The sequence below is a fragment of the Halichoerus grypus genome, chromosome 6 (genome assembly GCF_964656455.1).
Source record: "Halichoerus grypus chromosome 6, mHalGry1.hap1.1, whole genome shotgun sequence".
NCBI classification, from domain to species: domain Eukaryota; kingdom Metazoa; phylum Chordata; class Mammalia; order Carnivora; family Phocidae; genus Halichoerus; species Halichoerus grypus.
In genome coordinates, this window is record NC_135717.1 from 118,926,450 (window position 1) to 118,946,557 (window position 20,108).

The 20,108-nt window shown below is 43.9% G+C and overlaps 1 protein-coding gene across 6 annotated transcripts in view; it reads left to right on the forward strand.

Moving 5' to 3' along the window:
* Positions 1-16,142, forward strand: part of EIF4B (eukaryotic translation initiation factor 4B) — a 30,272-nt gene extending 14,130 nt beyond the window's left edge. The window contains exons 5-16 of one of the 6 annotated variants that reach the window (XM_036089261.2): positions 534-588; positions 1,086-1,220; positions 5,320-5,457; positions 5,561-5,734; positions 9,416-9,644; positions 10,529-10,641; positions 11,844-12,057; positions 12,600-12,655; positions 13,210-13,318; positions 13,601-13,673; positions 13,834-13,921; positions 14,041-16,142. In XM_036089261.2, the coding sequence (XP_035945154.1) occupies positions 534-588; positions 1,086-1,220; positions 5,320-5,457; positions 5,561-5,734; positions 9,416-9,644; positions 10,529-10,641; positions 11,844-12,057; positions 12,600-12,655; positions 13,210-13,318; positions 13,601-13,673; positions 13,834-13,917 (1,380 nt within the window). In that variant the 3' untranslated portion in view covers positions 13,918-13,921; positions 14,041-16,142. The remainder of the gene's footprint in view (positions 1-533; positions 589-1,085; positions 1,221-5,319; positions 5,458-5,560; positions 5,735-9,415; positions 9,645-10,528; positions 10,642-11,843; positions 12,058-12,599; positions 12,656-13,209; positions 13,319-13,600; positions 13,674-13,833; positions 13,922-14,040) is intronic. The other 5 variants (XM_036089337.2, XM_036089531.2, XM_036089459.2 and 2 more) reach the window with 5 other exon arrangements.
* The last annotated feature ends 3,966 nt before the right edge of the window (positions 16,143-20,108 follow it).

The following is a 20,108-nucleotide window of genomic DNA, read 5'->3' on the forward strand; positions in this document are numbered from 1 at the left end:
TGTATAAATAATAATGTGGGAAAGGGAAGTCAGAGGGTGTCCTGGAGGAACTGATTTATCCAAAGGTAATTTTGAGTGAAAGAACTTGAGATAATAGAGACAATGCTTGCTGTACCTTTGCTATGCATAGTAGGGGCTCTGCAAATGTCTGAATGAATAATTGCTCTGGACCCAAATATGCCTTTTATTTAGCTAGTTGCGTGGGAATTATTTTCAATTTATTACACTTGATAAATTGCCTTTGATAGTTAAAAGGCTTATTTTGTGAAATAAACCTTTATAAAACGGTAAGATAATTGATGTGGTGGTGATATAAACCCAACTTAAATTTGTCAATTCTAAGGGGTTATTTCAGTTTTCAAGTCTTTATAAAGGATTCTTTAGCCAACAAATTGGAGTGTTGGCTAGATTACAGTGTTTTTCCTTTATCTTCCTTCCCCCAGTGCTTCTGCTATGCCCAGACGTTCAAGGTCACTCATGGGATTTGTGCATAATGGGGCAAAAGGTTGGTTAATGTGGTCCTATGCTCTCAGTCTCTAGGTAACAGGAGAATTCGAGTGGACGTTGCTGATCAAGCACAGGATAAAGGTAAGAAAGCTGATAGAAATCTTCCTGTTTTGTTTTGGTCCTGGGATGACAAAACAGAGGCACCCTTTCCCAGAAAATTTTAATAGAGGTAGAGAGCAGTAGGCCTGCCTAAAACTGGAGCACTACTTCTCAACTAAGGATGATTTTGCCCCACTGGGGATGTTTGTCAATGTGTGGAGACATCTCGAGTTATCAGAACTGGGGAGTGCTGCTGACCCCTACTGGGTAGAATCCTGCGGTTGATCATAGGATGTGCATAGGACAGCTCCCCACAGCAAAGAATTATCCACCCCAAAACATTAATAGTATTGAATTGGAGAAAACCTGATTGATCTAGTTGAACATTAAATATGTAATAATAGATGAGGTGTCTCTAACAGCATAAGAAGGGCTTCATTCATTTATCCAGTATATCAGGGGAGGGGTCGGGGTGCGTGAGAAATAGCGGGCAGAAGTTTTTGTGCGCTAACTTGTGGTTTTTAAATTTATATATCTAGACAGGGATGATCGTTCTTTTGGCCGAGATAGAAATCGGGATTCTGACAAAACAGATACAGACTGGAGGGCCCGTCCTGCCACAGACAGCTTCGATGACTACCCACCAAGGAGAGGTGATGATAGCTTTGGAGACAGTAAGTTCATTTTTATCGAGTGAGTTTCTACTGTGTTCTGGGGACTGTTTTGTAATAGGATAAACGTATGAATGTAAATGATCACATTAGCAGAAAGGGAGCAGTAGACACAAAAAAATTTTATAATATCCGAAAGAAATGATAGATACAGAAGAATTTGATGAATTTATAATTTAAAAAAAAACAAAAAACCTTGCCAGACAAAGAGTAGATGGGAGATTTCTCTCTCTCTTAAGAAACAGTTGTTTAGGGGCACCTGGGTGGCTCAGTCAGTTAACCATCAACTCTTGGTTTCAGCTCAGGTCATGATCTCAAGGTCATGAGATCCAGCCTTTTGCCAGGCTCTGCACTGGGCATGGAGCCTGTTTCAGATTGTCTCTCCCTCCCTTTGTGCCCCCCCCAAAAAAATAATAAAATAGAAACACTTGTTGATAAAGAAACCCAACGGATCTTATAAAGTAAGGAACTAACAAAAGTTCAGGAGGATTGCTGGGTTAAGAGCATTATACAAAAATTGGTTGCATTGCTAACAGCCAACAGTCAAAATGGAATTTTTTTTAACATACCTTTTAAAATAATAGAAAGTTCATTCACTTCAAAAATAAAAATGTCTGCCATGTGCCAGATATGTTCTGAGCTTGAGATACAGCAGTGAACAAAACAGACAAAAATTGTATCCTCATTGGACTTTCTTTATACTGGGGGAGAGAGAGAGTGCTCAAATAAATCAACTATAATTTAGAGAAAGAAGGGAAATAGAGAATGTCATGGGGTAAGAGTTGGGGTGAATCAACAACTTTTACATACACCACCTAAATCCAACAAAAGATAGGCAAAACTTTTATGGGGAAAATCAGGCAGCTTTATTGAAATAGGTGAAGAAAGAACACTAATTCAGAAAAGAAAAGACAAAACAGTGATTTTTCCATATAATAAAATACAACATACACATAATGATTTGGATGAAATTCAAAATCTATAATGTTTAGGGGAAGAGGCAAAATTGTGTAAAAATTTGAAACTATTATACAGTGTTTAATATGTAGTTACAAAAATGTATATATGGTAATCTAACCACCTTCATGAGCTTGGGTGACGGTAGAGGGAGCCCTTTAGCTCCATTTGTAAACCTACTACTTTTAAATTTAAAAACTGAAGTAAACATGGCAAACTGTTGGCGTCCCCTATAACCTCATAAGTACAGATACAGAAGTCTGTTATAATTGCTTCTGTACTTTTCTGTGTGTTTGAAATATTTTATAAGTAAAAAGAAATAGAACAACCTCAGTTCATAAGCGTTTTAATTTTGTGAGCCACCTTGTGAGTTCTGTACCAAATAAAATTGAGGAAGCAACAAGAGATAGAATTCCTGTTTTTGTAAAGAATCCTCCCTAACCTAATAAGATGTCAGAGAAGGGAGAAGGAATCAAGTTTATATCTGACTTTTCAATCAAGACTTTGTGACCAGGCAAAGCCTTGGGAAGAACTACCCGAGAGACCTACCTTTCATGTCAACATTTATACAAGAGGTTCCGTTGTTGACAGAAAGAAATGGCTCTTGAAAGAAAAAGCAGTCAGACCAAGGGTCCTGTTTTGAATCAAGGGACATGACTATTTTCTCACTTGACCTTGAACTTAGGGTGGTGCATGGGTGGCTCAGTTGGTTGGGAGTCTGCCTTCTGCTCAGGTCATGATCCCAGGGTTCTGGGATGGAGCCCCATGTGGGGCTCCCTGCTCAGCATGGAGCCTGCTTCTCCCTCTCCTCCCTCTGTCGCTCTCCCTGCTTGTGCTCTCTCACTCTCTCTGTCAAATAAATAAAATCTTTAAAAAAAAAAGAAAGACAGAAACCTTGAACAAGTTTGTAAGACTAGGTGATGTCCCCAAGGTCAGCTCTGCCAAGTCTTTAGAGACTCAGGCATTAGGCCCATAAAAGACTTAGGGGAGGGGGGTAGTTATACTAAATGTTACCATAAAATCTCAGCAAACATTTCTGTGTTTCCTGGCCATCTGTTTTGGTGAGGGCAAGCTTATTATCATTTCATTATTATCTAAGTAAAATTAAGTTATATAGTTCATCTGCCTCTCTAGAAATCAGCTACATATTTCAAAATAGATACAAGGCTGATACTTGGTTTTTGAATTCTGTTTTAGATTCTCTCCTGTGTATAATTGTTGTACCAACATTAACATGTCCTTTAACTTACAAATTTAAGCTAACAGAATGTAGACAAAATGATACCGTTTCCAAAATAAAATCATTGTTTAAAAGGAAGTAGTCATAAAAATAAAGTCCTTGTTTGGTCTGCGTACATAAATTAATAAACTCAAAATGTTAAGTTTTTTTGTTTTAATTGCTTGATTCATGTTTGGAAATTGAGGTTTTTCATGTAAAAATTGGGATTCCCAACTTTCTCAGAAAATCGGAAGATCTAGCAAGTTAGCCAAAGCTAAGTAGCCCCCACCTCCTTTTATAAATGCCTTACACCATGTCGCTTCCCACCTGAGCTCTACATTCTTTTATACAAATTTCTGGCATTTCAGCATCTGTGATACTGATATTCACATATGTTTGTAAAATACAGTTTTCAAGTGTCATGAACACATACAATCAGTACATTCCTTGTTCCATTTTTTAATGATCGTTTTGTATGGATGCCCCCTGATTTGTTTAATCCATAGCTTGTGCACTCAGCAGTTTTAGTATTATAAACAACATTGCAGGGGCGCCTGGGTGGCTCAGTCAGTTAAGCATCTGCCTTTGGCTTAGGTCATGATCTCATGGTCCTGGGATCGAGCCCCACCCACATCGGGCTCCCTGCTCAGCAGGAAGTCTGCTTCTCCTTCTCCCGCTGCCCTCCACTCGTTCTCTCTCTCTCTCTCTCTCTCTCAAATAAATTTAAAACAAAATAAACAACATTGCAGTGAGCCTCCTTGTACATGTGTCTTTATAATATGTCCAGTTATTTTCTCAGGTTAAATTCCTAGAAATTGAATTGTTGTCCCGGAGAGTATATGTGATTTTAAAGCTCTTAGTGTATAGTTCTGAAACAACTTTCAGAGTGGTTGTGCTATTTTAGACTCAGCAGCAGCAAAGGAATTGACTTATTCCCCTAAACTCTGCCAACACCAGAGGTATCTTATTTTAATCTTTGCCATTTTGGTGGTGGGAAATGTCCTATTAATTATAGTTTCTATTCCTTAAATGATAGCCAGTTAATCCACTGTCCTACATCATACATATTTTTCTCATTTGGTTTGCCTCTCAGATTTGAGGTTTGTGTGTTTTCTCATGCTAAACTTTTTTTTTTTTTTTTTTTAAGATTTTATTTATTTGACAGAGACAGCGAGAGAGGGAACACAAGCAGGGGAGTGGGAGAGGGAGAAGCAGGCTCCCCACGGAGCAGGGAGCCCAGTGTGGGGCTCGATCCCAGGACCTTGAGATCATGACCTGAGCCGAAGGCAGCCGCTTAACTGACTGAGCCATCCAGGCACCCCACATGCTAAACTTTTTAAGTAGTCTTTGGTTCTTTAGAACCAATCAAAAATACAGATTCCAATTATATTCTAGTGTATTTAAGTCTTTAATGCTGGAAATTCATTATGAGATATATAGAGATTTTTTTCTTTAACTGCTAAATTACTAGCTTGGCAACATTTATTGAATCATCAGAGAAAATTTTTTGAATCAAACTAGTACCAAGGAAACTTAATTCAGTTCACATTTTTCCACTTTGGATTTAAAGTGTTTTGGGTTTGTTTTTTGGTTTTGGGGTGTTTTTTTTTGTTTGTTTTTTTATTTATGTATCCAGAGAGCACAAGCAGGGGAAGCGGCAGGCAGAGGGGGAAGCAGGCTTCCCGCTGAGCAAGAAGCCTGATGCTGGACTCAATCCCAGGACCCTGGGATCATGACCTGAGCCAAAAACAGACGCTTAACCTACTGAGCCACCCAGGCATCCCATAAAGTGATTTACTTTTATAAAAACATAGCAGTGACTGTAAACTCATGAAACCAAATTGACTTCATGAGCTGTCAAGCTTCTTTCTATTAATGGTGTCAAAGAAAAGGGAATGACATTACTTGGTCTGTTTTCTCTCTTAGAGTATCGAGATCGTTATGATTCAGACCGATACCGTGATGGGTATCGGGACGGGTATCGTGATGGCCCACGCCGAGATATGGATCGATACGGGGGCCGGGATCGCTATGATGACCGAGGCAGCAGGGACTACGACAGAGGTTATTACAAAACACAACTAAGTGAAATTGCTTTCTTTCAAGAACCCCTTTCTTGCCTTTCTTCCCTCCGATGTGATGATCATAATTTGGGATATGTTCACAGGCTACGATTCCAGGATAGGCAGTGGCAGAAGAGCATTTGGTAGTGGGTACCGTAGGGATGATGACTACAGAGGAGGTGGGGACCGCTATGAAGACAGATATGACAGACGAGACGATCGGTCATGGAGCTCCAGAGATGATTACTCTCGGGATGACTATAGGCGTGATGATAGAGGTAATCATTTTCTTTTGCTTACTAATAAAGCAGCCCACTGGAGAAACCGATTAGAAAATTATCAGTTATGTAGGTGGGTTTTGAAACAGGATAGAATATACATTGTAAAAGGTGTGGCGGAGCACAGCAGAAAGAGCATGGGACGAGGGTGACCTAATGGAAATAGAGCAAAGTCTAGTTCTAAGTTGCCTTAGCATAGAGATTTTTCAGTTAAAATTGGTTGAATATACAAACGAGAAAAGGAAAACATTTGCCACGCAGTCTCCTAGCCAGTGATTGGCACGGCGGGGTTAAATACCAAGTGTTGGTGATTTCAGTGCCATTACACCACAGTCATTGATACTTGTTAACTAATGAAGTGTCAGCATATCTCTTCTAAAATTAGGCCACTCATGTCATAACATTTATATAAAACCTATTGTGTTGCAAATCTCTCCTCTCAGAAAGTGTCAATAAATGGCCAACATTTGTGTTCTGACTTCATTAATATCATCCAAAAAGTAAGGTGTCTGACCCAGAGTTTTTCTCTTCAATTATATATATATATATTTTTTTAAAGATTTTATTTATTTATTTGACAGACCGCAAGAGAGGGAACACAAGTAGGGGGAGTGGGAGAGGGAGAAGCGGGTTTCCTGCTGAGCGGGGAGCGTGATGCGGGGCTCGATCCCAGTACCCCGGGATCATGACCTGAGCGGAAGGCAGATGCTTAACGACTGAGCCACCCAGGCGCCCCTCTCTTCAATTATTTTTAGCAGCTTGCCTAGCCTTTTATTTTTTTTTTTTTTTAAGAGTTTTATTTATTTATCTGAGAGAGAGAAAGAGAGAGAGAACACGAGAGAGGGTCAGAGGCAGAAGCAGACTCCCTGCTGAGCAGGGAGCCCAATGCGGGACTCGATCCCGGGACTCCAGGATCATGACCTGAGCCGAAGGCAGTCGCTTAACCAACTGAGCCACCCAGGCGCCCTTGCCTAGCCTTTTAACATCCCGATGTTAGCCCTGTGTGCCAAGTGCTTTTTTTTTTTTTTAAACTTTCATTGCTGTTAGCGGTTTCCTCTATTCCCATGCATGCAACCTAGAAATACTAACACTTGTTGAGCATTTACTCTGTACCAGCAGTGAGCTGAGCGCTCTCGCGGATATTATACAGTCGTCTTTTTTTTTTTTTTTTTTAAGATTTTATTTATCGTGGGGGGACAGAGGGAGAAGCAGGCAACCCACTGAGCAGGGAGCCCAGTTTGGGGCTCCATCCCAGCACCCTGGGATCATGACCTGAGCCAAAGGCAGACGCTTAACCGACTGAGCCACCCAGGCACCCCACAGGTATTATACAGTCTTAAGAATTCTATCTGGTGGGGCGCCTGGGTGGCTCAGTCGTTAAGCGTCTGCCTTCGGCTCAGGTCATGATCCCAGGGTCTGGGATCGAGCCCCGCATCGGGCTCCCTGCTCCGCGGGAAGCCTGCTTCTCCCTCTCCCACTCGCCCTGCTTGTGTTCCCTCTCTCGCTGTGTCTCTCTCTGTCAAATAAATAAATAAAATCTTTAAAAGGAAAAAAAAAAAAAGAATTCTATCTGGTATAGATAATGTTTCTCATTTCCACTTTACTAGAGAGTATAGTGGAGGCTTAGGTGTGGGCTTTGGGTCTCCTTGATTCATGACCTTTTCCTCTCTCAAGCTATTCTTCCCTCCCTCAGTAACTGCATGCCTCATCTTTTTTTCCGGTGATCTTGCCCTGTGGTCCCTCTAAGATCTGCCCCCTTATCTCCAGAGTCACTGCCACTGGTTTTGTTCAGACTTCATTGCTTATACCCACATTACTAACCAATTTCCCTGCTTCATTCTGTCTTCACACTAGCCCAAATTGTCTTTCTGGAACAAGAGCTAATGAGATTATTCTGCCTACAGTTTACCTCGTTAGTGCTATGTACCATTAGGTGCTTGCTCAGTTTTCTAGACTTTCAGGAGTTCCACTTTGAAGCCTTCACAGGCTTCCCCAAACACAGTCCCAGTCTAAGAACTTCCATGTGGATAAATCTGTTTTGTAGAGCTTAGCATACTGTGTTCTTTTTTTATTCTGATCTTCCCATTAAATTGGGCTCCTTGCAGGCAGGAACTAAAAACTAGCCAACTGTCATATTCCTGGCCTTAGCACAGTATTTGAAATATAGGTGCTCATCATTTGTTGAGTAGCTAAAATAAATGGAAATTATCAAAGAAAGAAGAAAAGGACATTATGTACTGTGTTGTTAATACAGATGTCATCCTTTGGTCCTCCAAGTATTAGGTGTATGGCTTAAATGAGTTACTCTTTCTGACCCCCAGTTTTACCCTATAAAAGGGAAGTTAATGGGCCCTTCGTAAAGTTATACATATTAAAACTGGACCTCGGGAGGGCGGGGGCCATTCCTGGCTGGCTCAGTTGATGGACCATGAGACTCTTGATCTCAGGGTTGTGGGTTCGAGCCCATCATTGGATGTAGAGATGACTTAAAAATAAAATCTTTTTTTTAAAAAAACTGTATCTCGGAAGTTTATATAAATTGCCAGCTTAAAATCCTTATAGAAAATTTAAATCTTGGGGCGCCTGGGTGGTTCAGTCGTAAAGCATGTGCCTTCAGCTCAGGTCATGATCCCCGGGTCCTGGGATCGAGCCCCTTGTCAGGCTCCCTGCTCGGTGGGGAGCCTGCTTCTCCTCCTCCCTTTATTACTCCCCTTGCTCGTGCTGTCTCACTCTCTCTCTCTATCTCTCTCTCTCTGTGTCTGTCTCTGTCAAATCAATAAATAAAATCTTTAAAATACATATATTTTTAAAAAAGGAAAGTTTAAATCTTGCTGAATTATCTCCTCTTTGCAGATACGTACATATATATGTTCTGTACTAAAAGTATAAAGACCTCCTTGGGAATGATAAGCCCCAAATTTGAGCGTAGTGGTTATGAGAGGACAGAACACAGCTAGGCATGTCATCAGGGGAAAGATACTCAGGAGCCTTTAGTGTGGATTTTAGAGTGTTTTATTACTTAAGCCAGGTGGGTGATTGGGACCACATAGGTTTTATCTTGCTTATCTTTTGTATGTTGGAAATATTTAGGATAAACACTAATTTTGAGAAATAGAATTCCCTTGAAACACTAAGGTTTATCTTGAAATATTCTGACAGCTTGGATCCAAGAAGGAATCACATTCCTTTAGTATTTACATCAGCTGTTCAGTGCTGTGTGCTTTGCTTCATGAATCACTATCAGATTTAGATTCTACACAGAGACAACAGTATAGGAACTAGAGTCTTTCCCATCATTATTGTCACAAGCTCTTCTTAGCCTCCTGAAGTAGTCCATCTTCTAGACCACACTTTTCACCAAGATACTTTCATCCAGTAGTTTATCATAATTGGACATTTCTTACAGGTAATAGTAGTTGTGATGATTCACCATGTAAGTGTTTACCTTTCTCAGTCTTCCCTTCAGTGTGGCACTGCCTCATGGATGTGCTAGTGGAAAGATTGATTGTCCTTGGTTGTTTAAGCCATCTTCTAATGTTCTCCCTTCTCGGCTGGATTGGCCAGGTCACTACTCTGAATCCCACATGGCATTTTCTTAGCGCTCTGTCTGGGCATCTGGCTTTCAGCCATCAGCTTCTGGTGATTTTGAAAAACTGTTACTTAGAGTTTTATTTAACTTAGGTCCCCCCCAAAGACCCAAACTGAATCTAAAGCCTCGGAGTACTCCTAAGGAAGATGATTCCTCTGCTAGCACCTCCCAGTCCAGTCGAGCGGCCTCTATCTTTGGAGGGGCAAAGCCTGTTGACACAGCTGCTAGAGAGCGAGAAGTAGAAGAGCGGCTGCAGAAAGAGCAGGAGAAGCTGCAGCGCCAGCTGGATGAGCCAAAACTAGAACGACGGCCCCGGGAGAGGTGAGATTCTTTTGGATGGTAGGTTTCCCATCTGGTAGTGCAGTGCCCCCTGTTGGGCGGGGGCGGTACATCCCCGGGGCACCCTTGGGAAACTCATGTAGATGTTACTAGTTGTCACTTACCAGCATTTACTGTACACGGCCTAGGTCCACTAGGGGTGCTGCAATATATGGGAGAGTCGCACCTGATGAAGATTTAGTTGCCTGGCCCTTAACAATTTTTAAAAGAGCTTAACCAGCCTTAACCTCTGACAAATATAAATTGGTAGTGATTTAATACAGGAGTGGGCAAAATACAGCCTGTTCCTTTTTTTACGAATAAAGTATATCTGACCCATTAAGAAAAAATTGGCCAAACCTGGCTTTAGTATATGGAGTAAAACCCCACCATGGTGAGGTGAGTGGGTGTGCCTCTTTCCAAATTACTGGCGATAGAGTAGAGAGAAAATATTTTCACTTATATTAAACATCGACTGTAAATTATTTTCCATCTATTTTTACTTGCGTGTATGTTAAAGGAGTCATTACTGAAGCGTTTATTATTAAAAGGTGGAATTGGATCTAATAGGGTAGAAACCTCCTGTAATAACATTCTGAAAAATCGTCTAGTTTTCAGTGGCTTGTAGAGTTGCGTTACCAGTAAGGAAGGGCTGTAGGTTATATAGGAGACTGTTCTTGGTGCTTGAAGTGTTGAGAGCCAAAGTGTCTTAATGTCTGCAACTTTCAAGTGGTTTGAGAGAGACAAGATGTGCACACCCACCCACAAATACAGTGAGTGTGATAGAATATTAATAAGTGATAGTTTTTGAGGGGTCAGCATGGGTCCAAAGTGGCCTTCATTGAGCTGGACATAAGTTTTCTTTTTTTTTTAATCTCTTTGTGTAGACACCCCAGCTGGCGAAGTGAAGAGACTCAGGAACGGGAACGGTCCAGGACAGGAAGTGAGTCATCACAGACTGGAACCTCGGCCACATCTGGCAGAAGTAAGTCAGACCAGGGTGGGTATCGTGTTATTGCCCCTTTCCCTAAACTAGCCATAACCAAATTATGCAGAGACTTCAGGGTGTTAAGAGTCATGGAAGCTTTATTTGGATTAGCATAGATTGATCAGAATGTCACATCTCCTGGTCTGAAAAATCTGACAAATGGGCACCAGAAGAGACTTAGGTGATCTGTTTAATAATCTTCCACTAATGAGTATACTTGATGGTTAGGTTTCTCCCTTCCTTTTATGTCTTGACATTCCAGAGTTTTCCTTTGTTTAGAGCAGTCACAGTCGTACAGCTCTCTCGCCAGCCTTTTTGGATGTCACGTATGACCAGAGCAATGTCTCAAGCGATGATCTTCTGCTCTTGATCCTTTCTTCCTTCCTTGAATTTATCAATTGGTCACAAGCATGTTTAGTGTTTTGGAAACTGAGTGATTAAATCATAACACCTCCCTTACTGCGAACCAGTGTTTTTTAAATTTTTTCCTCCCACTTCTAAATTGATTTGTACTTGAGCATTTCAAAGCATGGCTCCGGGCTGAAATGATTGTTGTAGAAGTTTTCTGGAAATGACTCATACTGGAGTAGCCTTTTAGTAACAGGATGGTAATGCCTCTGTTTATAGCCAGGTGGGAGTATGATGGTTGGTTGATTATATACCTCCTGAGGAGGCTGCACCTAAAACGTAGAATCTGACAAAATAACTTTTAGTTTTGAGGAGACATTTGTTGCCCTTAAAAATAAAATGTATGTTCTGTTTTTTGTAAATGTATATCACAGTGTGTGTGTTTTGAGCCTCCAAATTGAAGTTTGATCAGTGGTATCTGGGGTTTAAGGTTCATCAGAGGTCCTCTTCGCACACAGTACATATTCTCCAAGTATAGACATTTTAACACTGTACTGAAAATGTAGTAAGGCTGTGATCCTAAAATAAAGAGCACTCGTTCCTAGGAAAGGTCGGGTGGCTATCCTTGGAGAGCCATTAGTTTTCTTGAATCAATAAAAAATGTCACTTTTCTCAGAGTGACATTTGGTAACCACTGGTTTAGGGATAGTTTCATCTATTGGGAGCCAGATACAGGTCTGTATTTAGGAATAATGATGAAAAGAGGTCAACTTGGGTGGACCATTTTCCATTCTCTTGAGATCCTGAATAGATGGTTGTATAATAGCTTTTCCTGATAATGTAACTTTCCTACTCTGACTTCACAGATGCACGAAGGAGAGAGAGTGAAAAGTCTCTAGAAAACGAAGCACCCAATAAGGAGGAAGACTGTCACTCTCCAACTTCTAAGCCTCCCAAATCTGAGCAGCCTCTGAAGGTAATGCCAGCCCCTCCACCAAAGGAGAATGCTTGGGTGAAGCGAAGTTCTAACCCTCCTGCTCGATCTCAGAGCTCAGACACAGAGCAGCAGTCCCCTACAAGGTGAGTCAGCTTGGAAGCAGAACAGTTCCTTAGCTGTAGACTCTTAAACATTGTGATTTCATGATGGAGAGTGCCCTAGCTGTTGGCCTTACATAGCATATTCTAAATTATGCTATCTTTGCTCTCAGTTGAAATTCAGTGCTGTGCTGGAAGTGGCTCATTTAAGCCATTGTTCGTTTTCTAGAGTTTTGATAACTGGTTGGCATCACTTTGGCTACTCGAAATCTGCAAATTGGTAATCAGAACCTGCTGCTGCCACATTTGGCAGCATGGCTTTGGGGGTCCATTTACTTTCCTAAGTCTTAGGATCCTCATTTGTAAAATAGAGAATAATATTCACCTTGCATGATCATGATGATCCTACAGGACATGGTACTTGGTGAGTGTTCAGATAATTGCTTTCATTGTTGTCTTTCCTATATTTTAATGTTCAGTATGTATTTTTGGTTCTCTGTAAAGTTTACTATTTGGAGAACGATTATGTGTTTCTCATCTGTTCCTTCCCTAAGACTGATGAATATAATTACATGTTTTCCTTCTAGTGGTGGGGGGAAAGTAGTTCCAGCTCAGCCACCTGAGGAAGGACCAGCGAGAAGAGGTAAGACCAACAGGAAGTCAGTATTTCACTCAGCTAGAAGCCTCAGTAAAAAACCTGTAGAGGACTCATGAAATACAGAACTCCAGTGTAATTTGCACCTGTTTTTGTGTTAAGGATTCTTAGATTATCTGCCTTTTCTTGCCAGTAGAGGGCAGGAGTGGTCTCTTTGGAGAAAGCGTGGAGCCCTGCCCTTTCCTGGTAGAACATTTCTTTAAAAGGGGAAAAAAAGAATAGGAAGGAAATTAACATGCTCAGTCCAGATTAGAAATGTCACCATCTGTAAGGCCAAGGTCACTACACGGCGTCACAGTCCTTCATTTCTAGTTTGCTCTTCATGATGACATAACCCTACCGTGGAACTTTTTAGTGGGTCTTATTTAGTGGGTCCCAGGAGGAACGTGGGAAGAAGGGTTGGGAAAGGAAGTCTGGGTTAGGGTGAGGCTGAATTGCCCTCGGTACACAGGGGCACACTTTTCTGCAGCCGAAGGGAAGCTTAGGGGAAGGAGAGTGGTTACTCTACCTGCTTTTCATTTATTTTTGCATCTCCACTCAAGCAGATGAAAACAAAGTAGATGGGGTGAATGTCCCAAAAGGCCAAAGTGGGAACTCCGGCCGTGGTCCAGGAGATGGAGGGAACAAAGACCACTGGAAGGAGTCCGATAGGTATGTGTGTTCTCGTTCGTCATTTGTAACCTTTCATCTGATGCTAGGTACATGCATCTTTGTAGTTAAGAAGTTCTCAGTCCTCCAAGCATTGCCAGATCTCCTACTGTAAACAAAGGAAAGTCAACCAATGTGGACAGTTTCAGTTCTTCTGAGAATCTAGAAAAAAAAAGTCCAGGTAGCAAGGACTGCTGACTGGAGGTACCTATTCGGTGCTTCCCGTTGCTTGTGGGGGTTGGGACAGTCCTCTCAAAGATGGGGTTTACACTTACACCTCTGCAGGAAAGATGGCAAAAAGGATCAAGACTCCCGATCTGCACCTGAGCCAAAGAAACCTGAAGAAAATCCAGCTTCCGTAAGTGTTGGGTGCTTGCTCATGTTTGCCCTTGAACTCCTTTACGTTTGGGGCTACAAGCAGAGTGGTGGGGAGTTAGGCCCTGCTGCTTGTTCAAGATAGCAAACGCAGCGGAATGTCCCCGTTTGCTCCCTTTCACACCTCTCATCCCCTCTCCAAGATGAAAGATGGTGGAGGAACTTCAGTAAGAGCACATGGGCCTCTGAGCCACTCACCCCAGCTACTCTCCAGTGGAAAATGCTGAGCGAGTGAGTGGGTGTGGCCTGGGCTGTCCCCTCCATTTTGCCCAAGTGGCCTTATCCTGTTTCTTGGGTTTTGATGTGAGAATTCAAGGCCTTGGTGATTGTCTCACCCTTGTCTATTCCAGAAGTTCAGTTCTGCAAGCAAGTATGCTGCTCTCTCTGTTGATGGCGAAGATGAGAACGAGGGAGATTACACCGAATAGACCTCTGCATCCTGTGCTTTTTCCTAATCTCTCCACCCTGAAACATTCGAGAGCAAATCAAACCTCTATCCAGACAAGACAATAAAACTCACCATCTCCTGGAGACCTTTCTTAACTTTTTTTTAAAAAAACAAAAAACAAAAAACAAAATGAAATGAAATCCTTTTGCATGCTGCTGCAGCCTTTAAAGTATTGAACTAACTGGAGAATCGCCACTGTAGCCAGAGAGAAAGAGACGTACAGCTTTTCATGGAAAAGTTGTGCATTTTTACGACACATGCAGTTGCCTGTGTGATTAGTGCCTGGGAGCCTCCATTTAGCAAATGGCAGTGACAGCGATACAGTGTCTGGAATCTGGCTGGGCAGTAGGGCAGGCTTAAGGAAGAGTGAGATTTCTACCTTTGAAGTCTTATTATCCTATTGTGGCATATATGAATTCTCAGACATTATCTGAATAAATTTTCCATCCTTGGAAAGATAGGTTTAGTCTCTGAAGTTGTTTTAGTCTCCAGGAGGCTGCCTGCCCCTCCTCTTATTTAATTCTGAGTTACTGGGGCCAGCCTGGGGGAATTCCTTCATTTTTACCCCCCAGGGGGGTAGTTGGGAGTGAGTCTATGGGCCACTAAAGAACAGGACTGCTCGGTGACCAAAATAAGCGGGGAAATCGTGGTTTGAAAAGAGGCTGTGGGGAAGGGACGAATTATTTTGCACCGGTGATGGGGGAAATGGCATGACCTCCAGTGAATACTGGAGCAGGAAGCACTTAGGAGTCATGGGAATTCCCAAGTCTTTTCTCTGTCCTGGTTTTGCCCTTTCTTAAACACTATCCTTTCTGAAAGTTCACATATATCCACATTCTGTTGAAATCTTGAAGCTTTAAAAATGTAGACTCTCGTCCTGGTCCTCCATTCCTCGTGCTATTCTTTGCTGTTACCTCCCCCAAAGCAGCTTCTACTTAAACCACGTACCTGATCTTGGCTTTCTCTGTCCGCCCCAGGGAGCAGAAGCAAATGAGGAATCACTGCTTTTCTCCAGCAAATCGTGGCTTTTTCGTGTCTTTGGACTTTCACTCCTTCCCTCCATCCCTGCTTCTACTACTTTGACCCCTTTTACACCTCGGAAAACTCTAGAATTAATGGTCTTAGGTAGTGAGTGAGGGTGGATAAACGGACAAATTGTGAGCTGTTCTTAACCTTGGTGGGGGCTTTTTGGTTTTGTTCTTACAAGTTTCCTTCTCTCCACTGAAATCCCACACCACTGTTTGGATTTATAATATGGCCTCGACCAATGTGTGGTTTTTTTTTTGGAGGGGGGGTTGGTGTTTTGTTTTTTTTAGCTTCCCTAGAGAGAACAAATGATAATGGAGAGAACTGTTTAACAAGGTCCTGGTTTCTGTTGCAACACAATAGCTTAACTTGCCTGCTTTTATGTGCACCTTTGTACTGTCAGCCCAGGAGACAGTGTCCCTATGGGTGATACTGGGACGGGCAGAGAAATGACACCTTGGTCTCTTGTTCGCAAGCCCTTCTCCCATCAGTCCTAGGTTAGAACCTGCCCAGCCAGCAGGTGTGTCTGTTGGTGGAGTGCTGCAGCAGTGAGCTAATGAATCGTTTACCCCGTGGACAGAAAAGACTTAGTGAAGTAACTTTAAATAATTGGCTTGGATTGGCCCGTAGCCAGGAAGTGGCTTTTAGAGAAATACCCGAGGCTGAAAGGGATTGCTTTTTTTTTTTTTTTAATACCATTGAAAAGGTAGGTTTTGCCCTCTTTGGGTCTACTCCTTCCAAATGGTTGTATCCAAAACTTCTTCCCCACTTCCCCTCCTGCCCCCATTACCACAGAAATGGGGGTTTTGTCCCACTCCTTAATACATGTAAAATTTGTACAAAATATCTTCTATGAAAATGATTTGTAATCTGTAGACTTAATACCTGGGAGATGTCTTGAGATGTAAAATCCCATCCTTTGGGTTGTGGGGTTTTTTTTTTTTGTTTTCTCCAAATAAATCTGATCTTTAAAGTTCACCTTAATGCTGAAATTCTTGTGATCCTATCCCTATGCCTTTCTGTTGGCTCCCCACCCCCATCTCTAGTCCTCTCGGCCTTAGATTCTGTCCTGTGCAAGTACAGAGGGTGGGGTTACCAGGGGAAGCTGTTTGTTGAGGCCCATGACTGGGAATTTGCACCCACTCCCCTCCAGCATTTTTGCCTGGTGTTAACCTTTAATATTATTTGAACTAATCTGCTGTGCGTTTCCTTCTTCATGGCCTTGATGCCGTCCTTCCGACCTCTGCCCTTCGGTCTGGAGAGGTGCCACCTCTGCTTTCCGGCGCTACACAGCACAGGGGAGCAGGTCCCTGGACAAGCTGGGCTGCGTTACAACTAAGACCCCTTTCCTCTTAATTTTTTTTTAATCTGAGGTTAATTGTTAATAGTTCACAGCAAGTTGGCCTGGTTTTTTGTTTTTGTTTTTTAAGAAGGGGAGAGAGAAGTGGGGGAAGGGGCAGAGGGGAAGGAGAAAATCTTAAGCAGACTCTGCCCAGCGTGGAGCCCAATTCAGGGCTCAATCTCCCAACCCTGAGATCCTGACCTAAGCCAGAATCAAGAGTCAGATGCTCAATCAACTGAGCCACCCAGGTGCCCCCTTTCCTCTTCTCTCTCCATTATAGCTCAGACTCGGGAATTTTCCAAATGGCTAGAGATAGGCTGTTTGTTGTTGCAAGGCAGGAAAGAGGACAGTGGCTGAGAATCCTTAAGGTCACAAGGGGGTGGAGCAAAGAACCCCGGAAACCTCAGCAATTTGGAGGAAGATGGGGGGGATGTGCAGACAGATGGGAGCCCAGTTACACACGTGGCTTTCACAGTAGCTGCTCTTGGGGTTCTTGGCAGTGCACTGATCTCTTCAAATGTGGAGGGATAAGAGGCCCAGGGCTCTGTGCTGACTGCAAGCCTTCCACGTGGATTTAGGTGAGAGAGAAACACCCAGGCTGCATGGGGAACCCACCTCCACCGCTGGCATCAGTCTGCCACTTTCTCCAAGCCTTCATTTTGAGCTACTGCCCAGAGGACCAGGTAAATAATGGAAAGAATAAAAGTGGGAAAATCTACCTTACAGCCTCACATTGGTTGGGCACAGGAAGGGTAGAGAAGGAGCTCCCTGTACTGTGTCCCAAGAGGGCACTCGAAATCCAAGGAAAAGGTAGGTGCTCATATGGCCCCATCCTCAGAAGGATGGGTGGACGCTCTCAGAAGCATAGCTGCAGAAATGGATCCCAGGATTGGTGCACCCTGTCATCCTGCAATGAATCTTGAGTGACCAGAAGGATTCAGCTATGGCATTCTATTTTACAAGGGTCATTTCCAAGCTGCTTGGATCCCCTGTAAGTCCACAGCATAGATTCTAAACAGAATCAAGCTCTAGGCTCCGGTCCCAAGGCAGGGAGGTCCCAGTCAGTGCCGAAGGCTTCAACTCAAGCACTAAGCAAGCTCACAGCATCTGGTTTCTCAGGAAGTGGGAGAGCTACACATCTGCTCCTGGGAAGCATTATTTCTCAAATAAAACCTTGTTTCTTGGCAACCGTCATAGCCCCCACCAGGGCCACAAGTGAAGGGGAGACTCGACTTCCCTCGCCCTCCCGCCTCACCAGAAAGGAGTTTGGAAGAGGCGAACTGTGCAGCTCCACGCCCAGCAGCAGCAACCTCCTGGTTGGACAATACACCCTCTGTCCTCCGCCAGCCGATCCGCCTCTGGACTGAGCTCTGCCCCTTCCCCCGCTCTTCCTGGTTCCCAGCACCCAAACCCTCCACCAAAGTCCCCCTGGCCCAGTGCTCTTCCAGCCAGGACAGCCCAGGCCCCTCAGAGCCCTCCAATAGTACCCCCACCCCAAGGATCTGAGCACACTCAGTCCCAGGCATGGGATCACCCCAGACCTTGGAAGAGGGGGTTCAGCCTTCAGTCCCCAGATGGGCTCCCCTCTGCATAGTCAAGGTAAGAAAACCTGCATGGAGGGAGGGGTCAAAGGGTGTTCCTGAAATTCTGTTCCACCTTTACTAACATCATCCTGTCTTTCTACTCCCTTTCCCCTCCCTTCTGAAGCTCCCACCGCTCTGAAGTGGTAGTCAGGATGTCTGGATGGCTCCATATGCCATCCATTTTAATTTCATCCCTCCAAGCCACCTCCTATATATAATTTTTCACTCTCAACCTTCCTCATCACCTTCCCTCCAGCAGCCCCCTAACCACCTGGTCCCCAGGTCCCTCAAGTCTGAGCTGGAAATTCAGCTACCCATCTTATGACTCCCAATTCCTTGGAACCTCAAAAGTTCCTCTCAGGGGCAACACCACCAGCATGAGTGTGAGGCTCTAGCCCTGCCCACGGCTCTGGGATCCAATCAAGTGCGTCTTCTCTGAGTCCCAGTCTCTCCCTTGGTACCTTTAAAGATTAGAACCTTGGGTGCCTGGCTGGCTCAGTCGGAAGAGCATGGGACTCTTGATCTAGGGGTCTTGAGTCCAAGACCCACACTGGGTGCAGAGATTACTTAAATAAATAAATAAGCTTAAAAAAATAAATAAGCTTAGAACCTACCCCCTTCAGCAGGCATCCCAGGCACCTAGCCAAAGACCCTAATGAACTCTGGGAAGGACAAGATTTTAAAAGAACTAGCTATAAAGGGGCCCCTGGGTGGCTCAGTCAGTTAAGCGTCTGACTCTTGATCTCAGCTCAGGTCTTGATCTCAGGGTCCTGAGTCCAAGCCCCACATTGGGCTCCACACTGGGCATGGAGTCTACTTAAAAAAAAAATTTTTTTATTTAAAAATAAAAGAGCTAGCTACAGACTCCAAAGAAATGAGCAAATTTTCATATCCTACGTATCTTGATTACATATTCAAATCTTCCCAAAATACACAGACTGACCCTCAGCCCTGCTGCTCTCCTTGGGGCTTCCCCAAACTCCTGCCTCTCCCCTTCTCCCAATGCCTCCCCACCTCTTCCTTCCCCCACCCCATTCCAGCCCCCACCCCAGCCCTCCCTCCAGCGGTTCCTGCTGCTCTAACCTCTGAGACAGAGACTGCCTACTAGACACCAACCAAGAGCAAGTAAGATCTAGGCTCCCCAGTCCCAGCCACACCCACCCCTTCCAAATGCCAGTCTCTGAGGGACCCACATTGTCACCATGTCTCTCCCCAGCCACCAGATTGGAATCGGAACCAGACTTTCCAGCCTTTGCCAAAGGCAAGAGCACAGAGATGACCCAGTTGAGAGCTGAGACAGGGGAGGGACAGAAGGCCTTGGAGCTGGTGGTACTGGCTGCCTTCAGCAGGCATTGGACATTGAGCCCTGGGCACCGGCTTCTCAGAATCCACCCCCCCCCCCCACACACACACACACGTTTTCATCATGGAAAATCCCGTGGGGAGGGTGAGGGAAGGCAGGAGGGAGTGTCAGGAAGTGCTCAATACTAGAGAACACTGGTGAATCTGAGAATGGGAATAGATTGAGAGTTTCTAGAAAGACATCCCTTCCCTCTACCTTCCCCTCCAGGGTGACACAACTCAAATCACCCCAGGGCCCATTCGTTTCCATCCAGCACCAGATCCCAACACTGCATAAGAAGGGAATGGTAGAGGGGCATCTGCCTTTGGCTCAGGTCATGATCCCGGGGTCCTGGGATCGAGCCCCACATCGGGCTCCCTGCTCCGCGGGAAGCCTGCTTCTCCCTCTCCCACTCCCCCTGCTTGTGTTCCCTCTCTCGCTGTGTCTCTCTCTGTCAAATAAAATCTTTTAAAAAAAAAGAAGAAGGGAATGGTAGACCATAGACTGAACTTCCATCTCCACTGGAAAACCTGGGACTTGAGTTAAATATGAGGAAGACTTTGATAGGCTCAGGGAGTGGGAACGACCACCCAGGTCCAGCTCCAAAGCCGAGTGATGGATGGGCTGACTGGAGCTGCTTAGGGGGGTGGGAGCTTGAACCTGACGTGGAGGTCCTC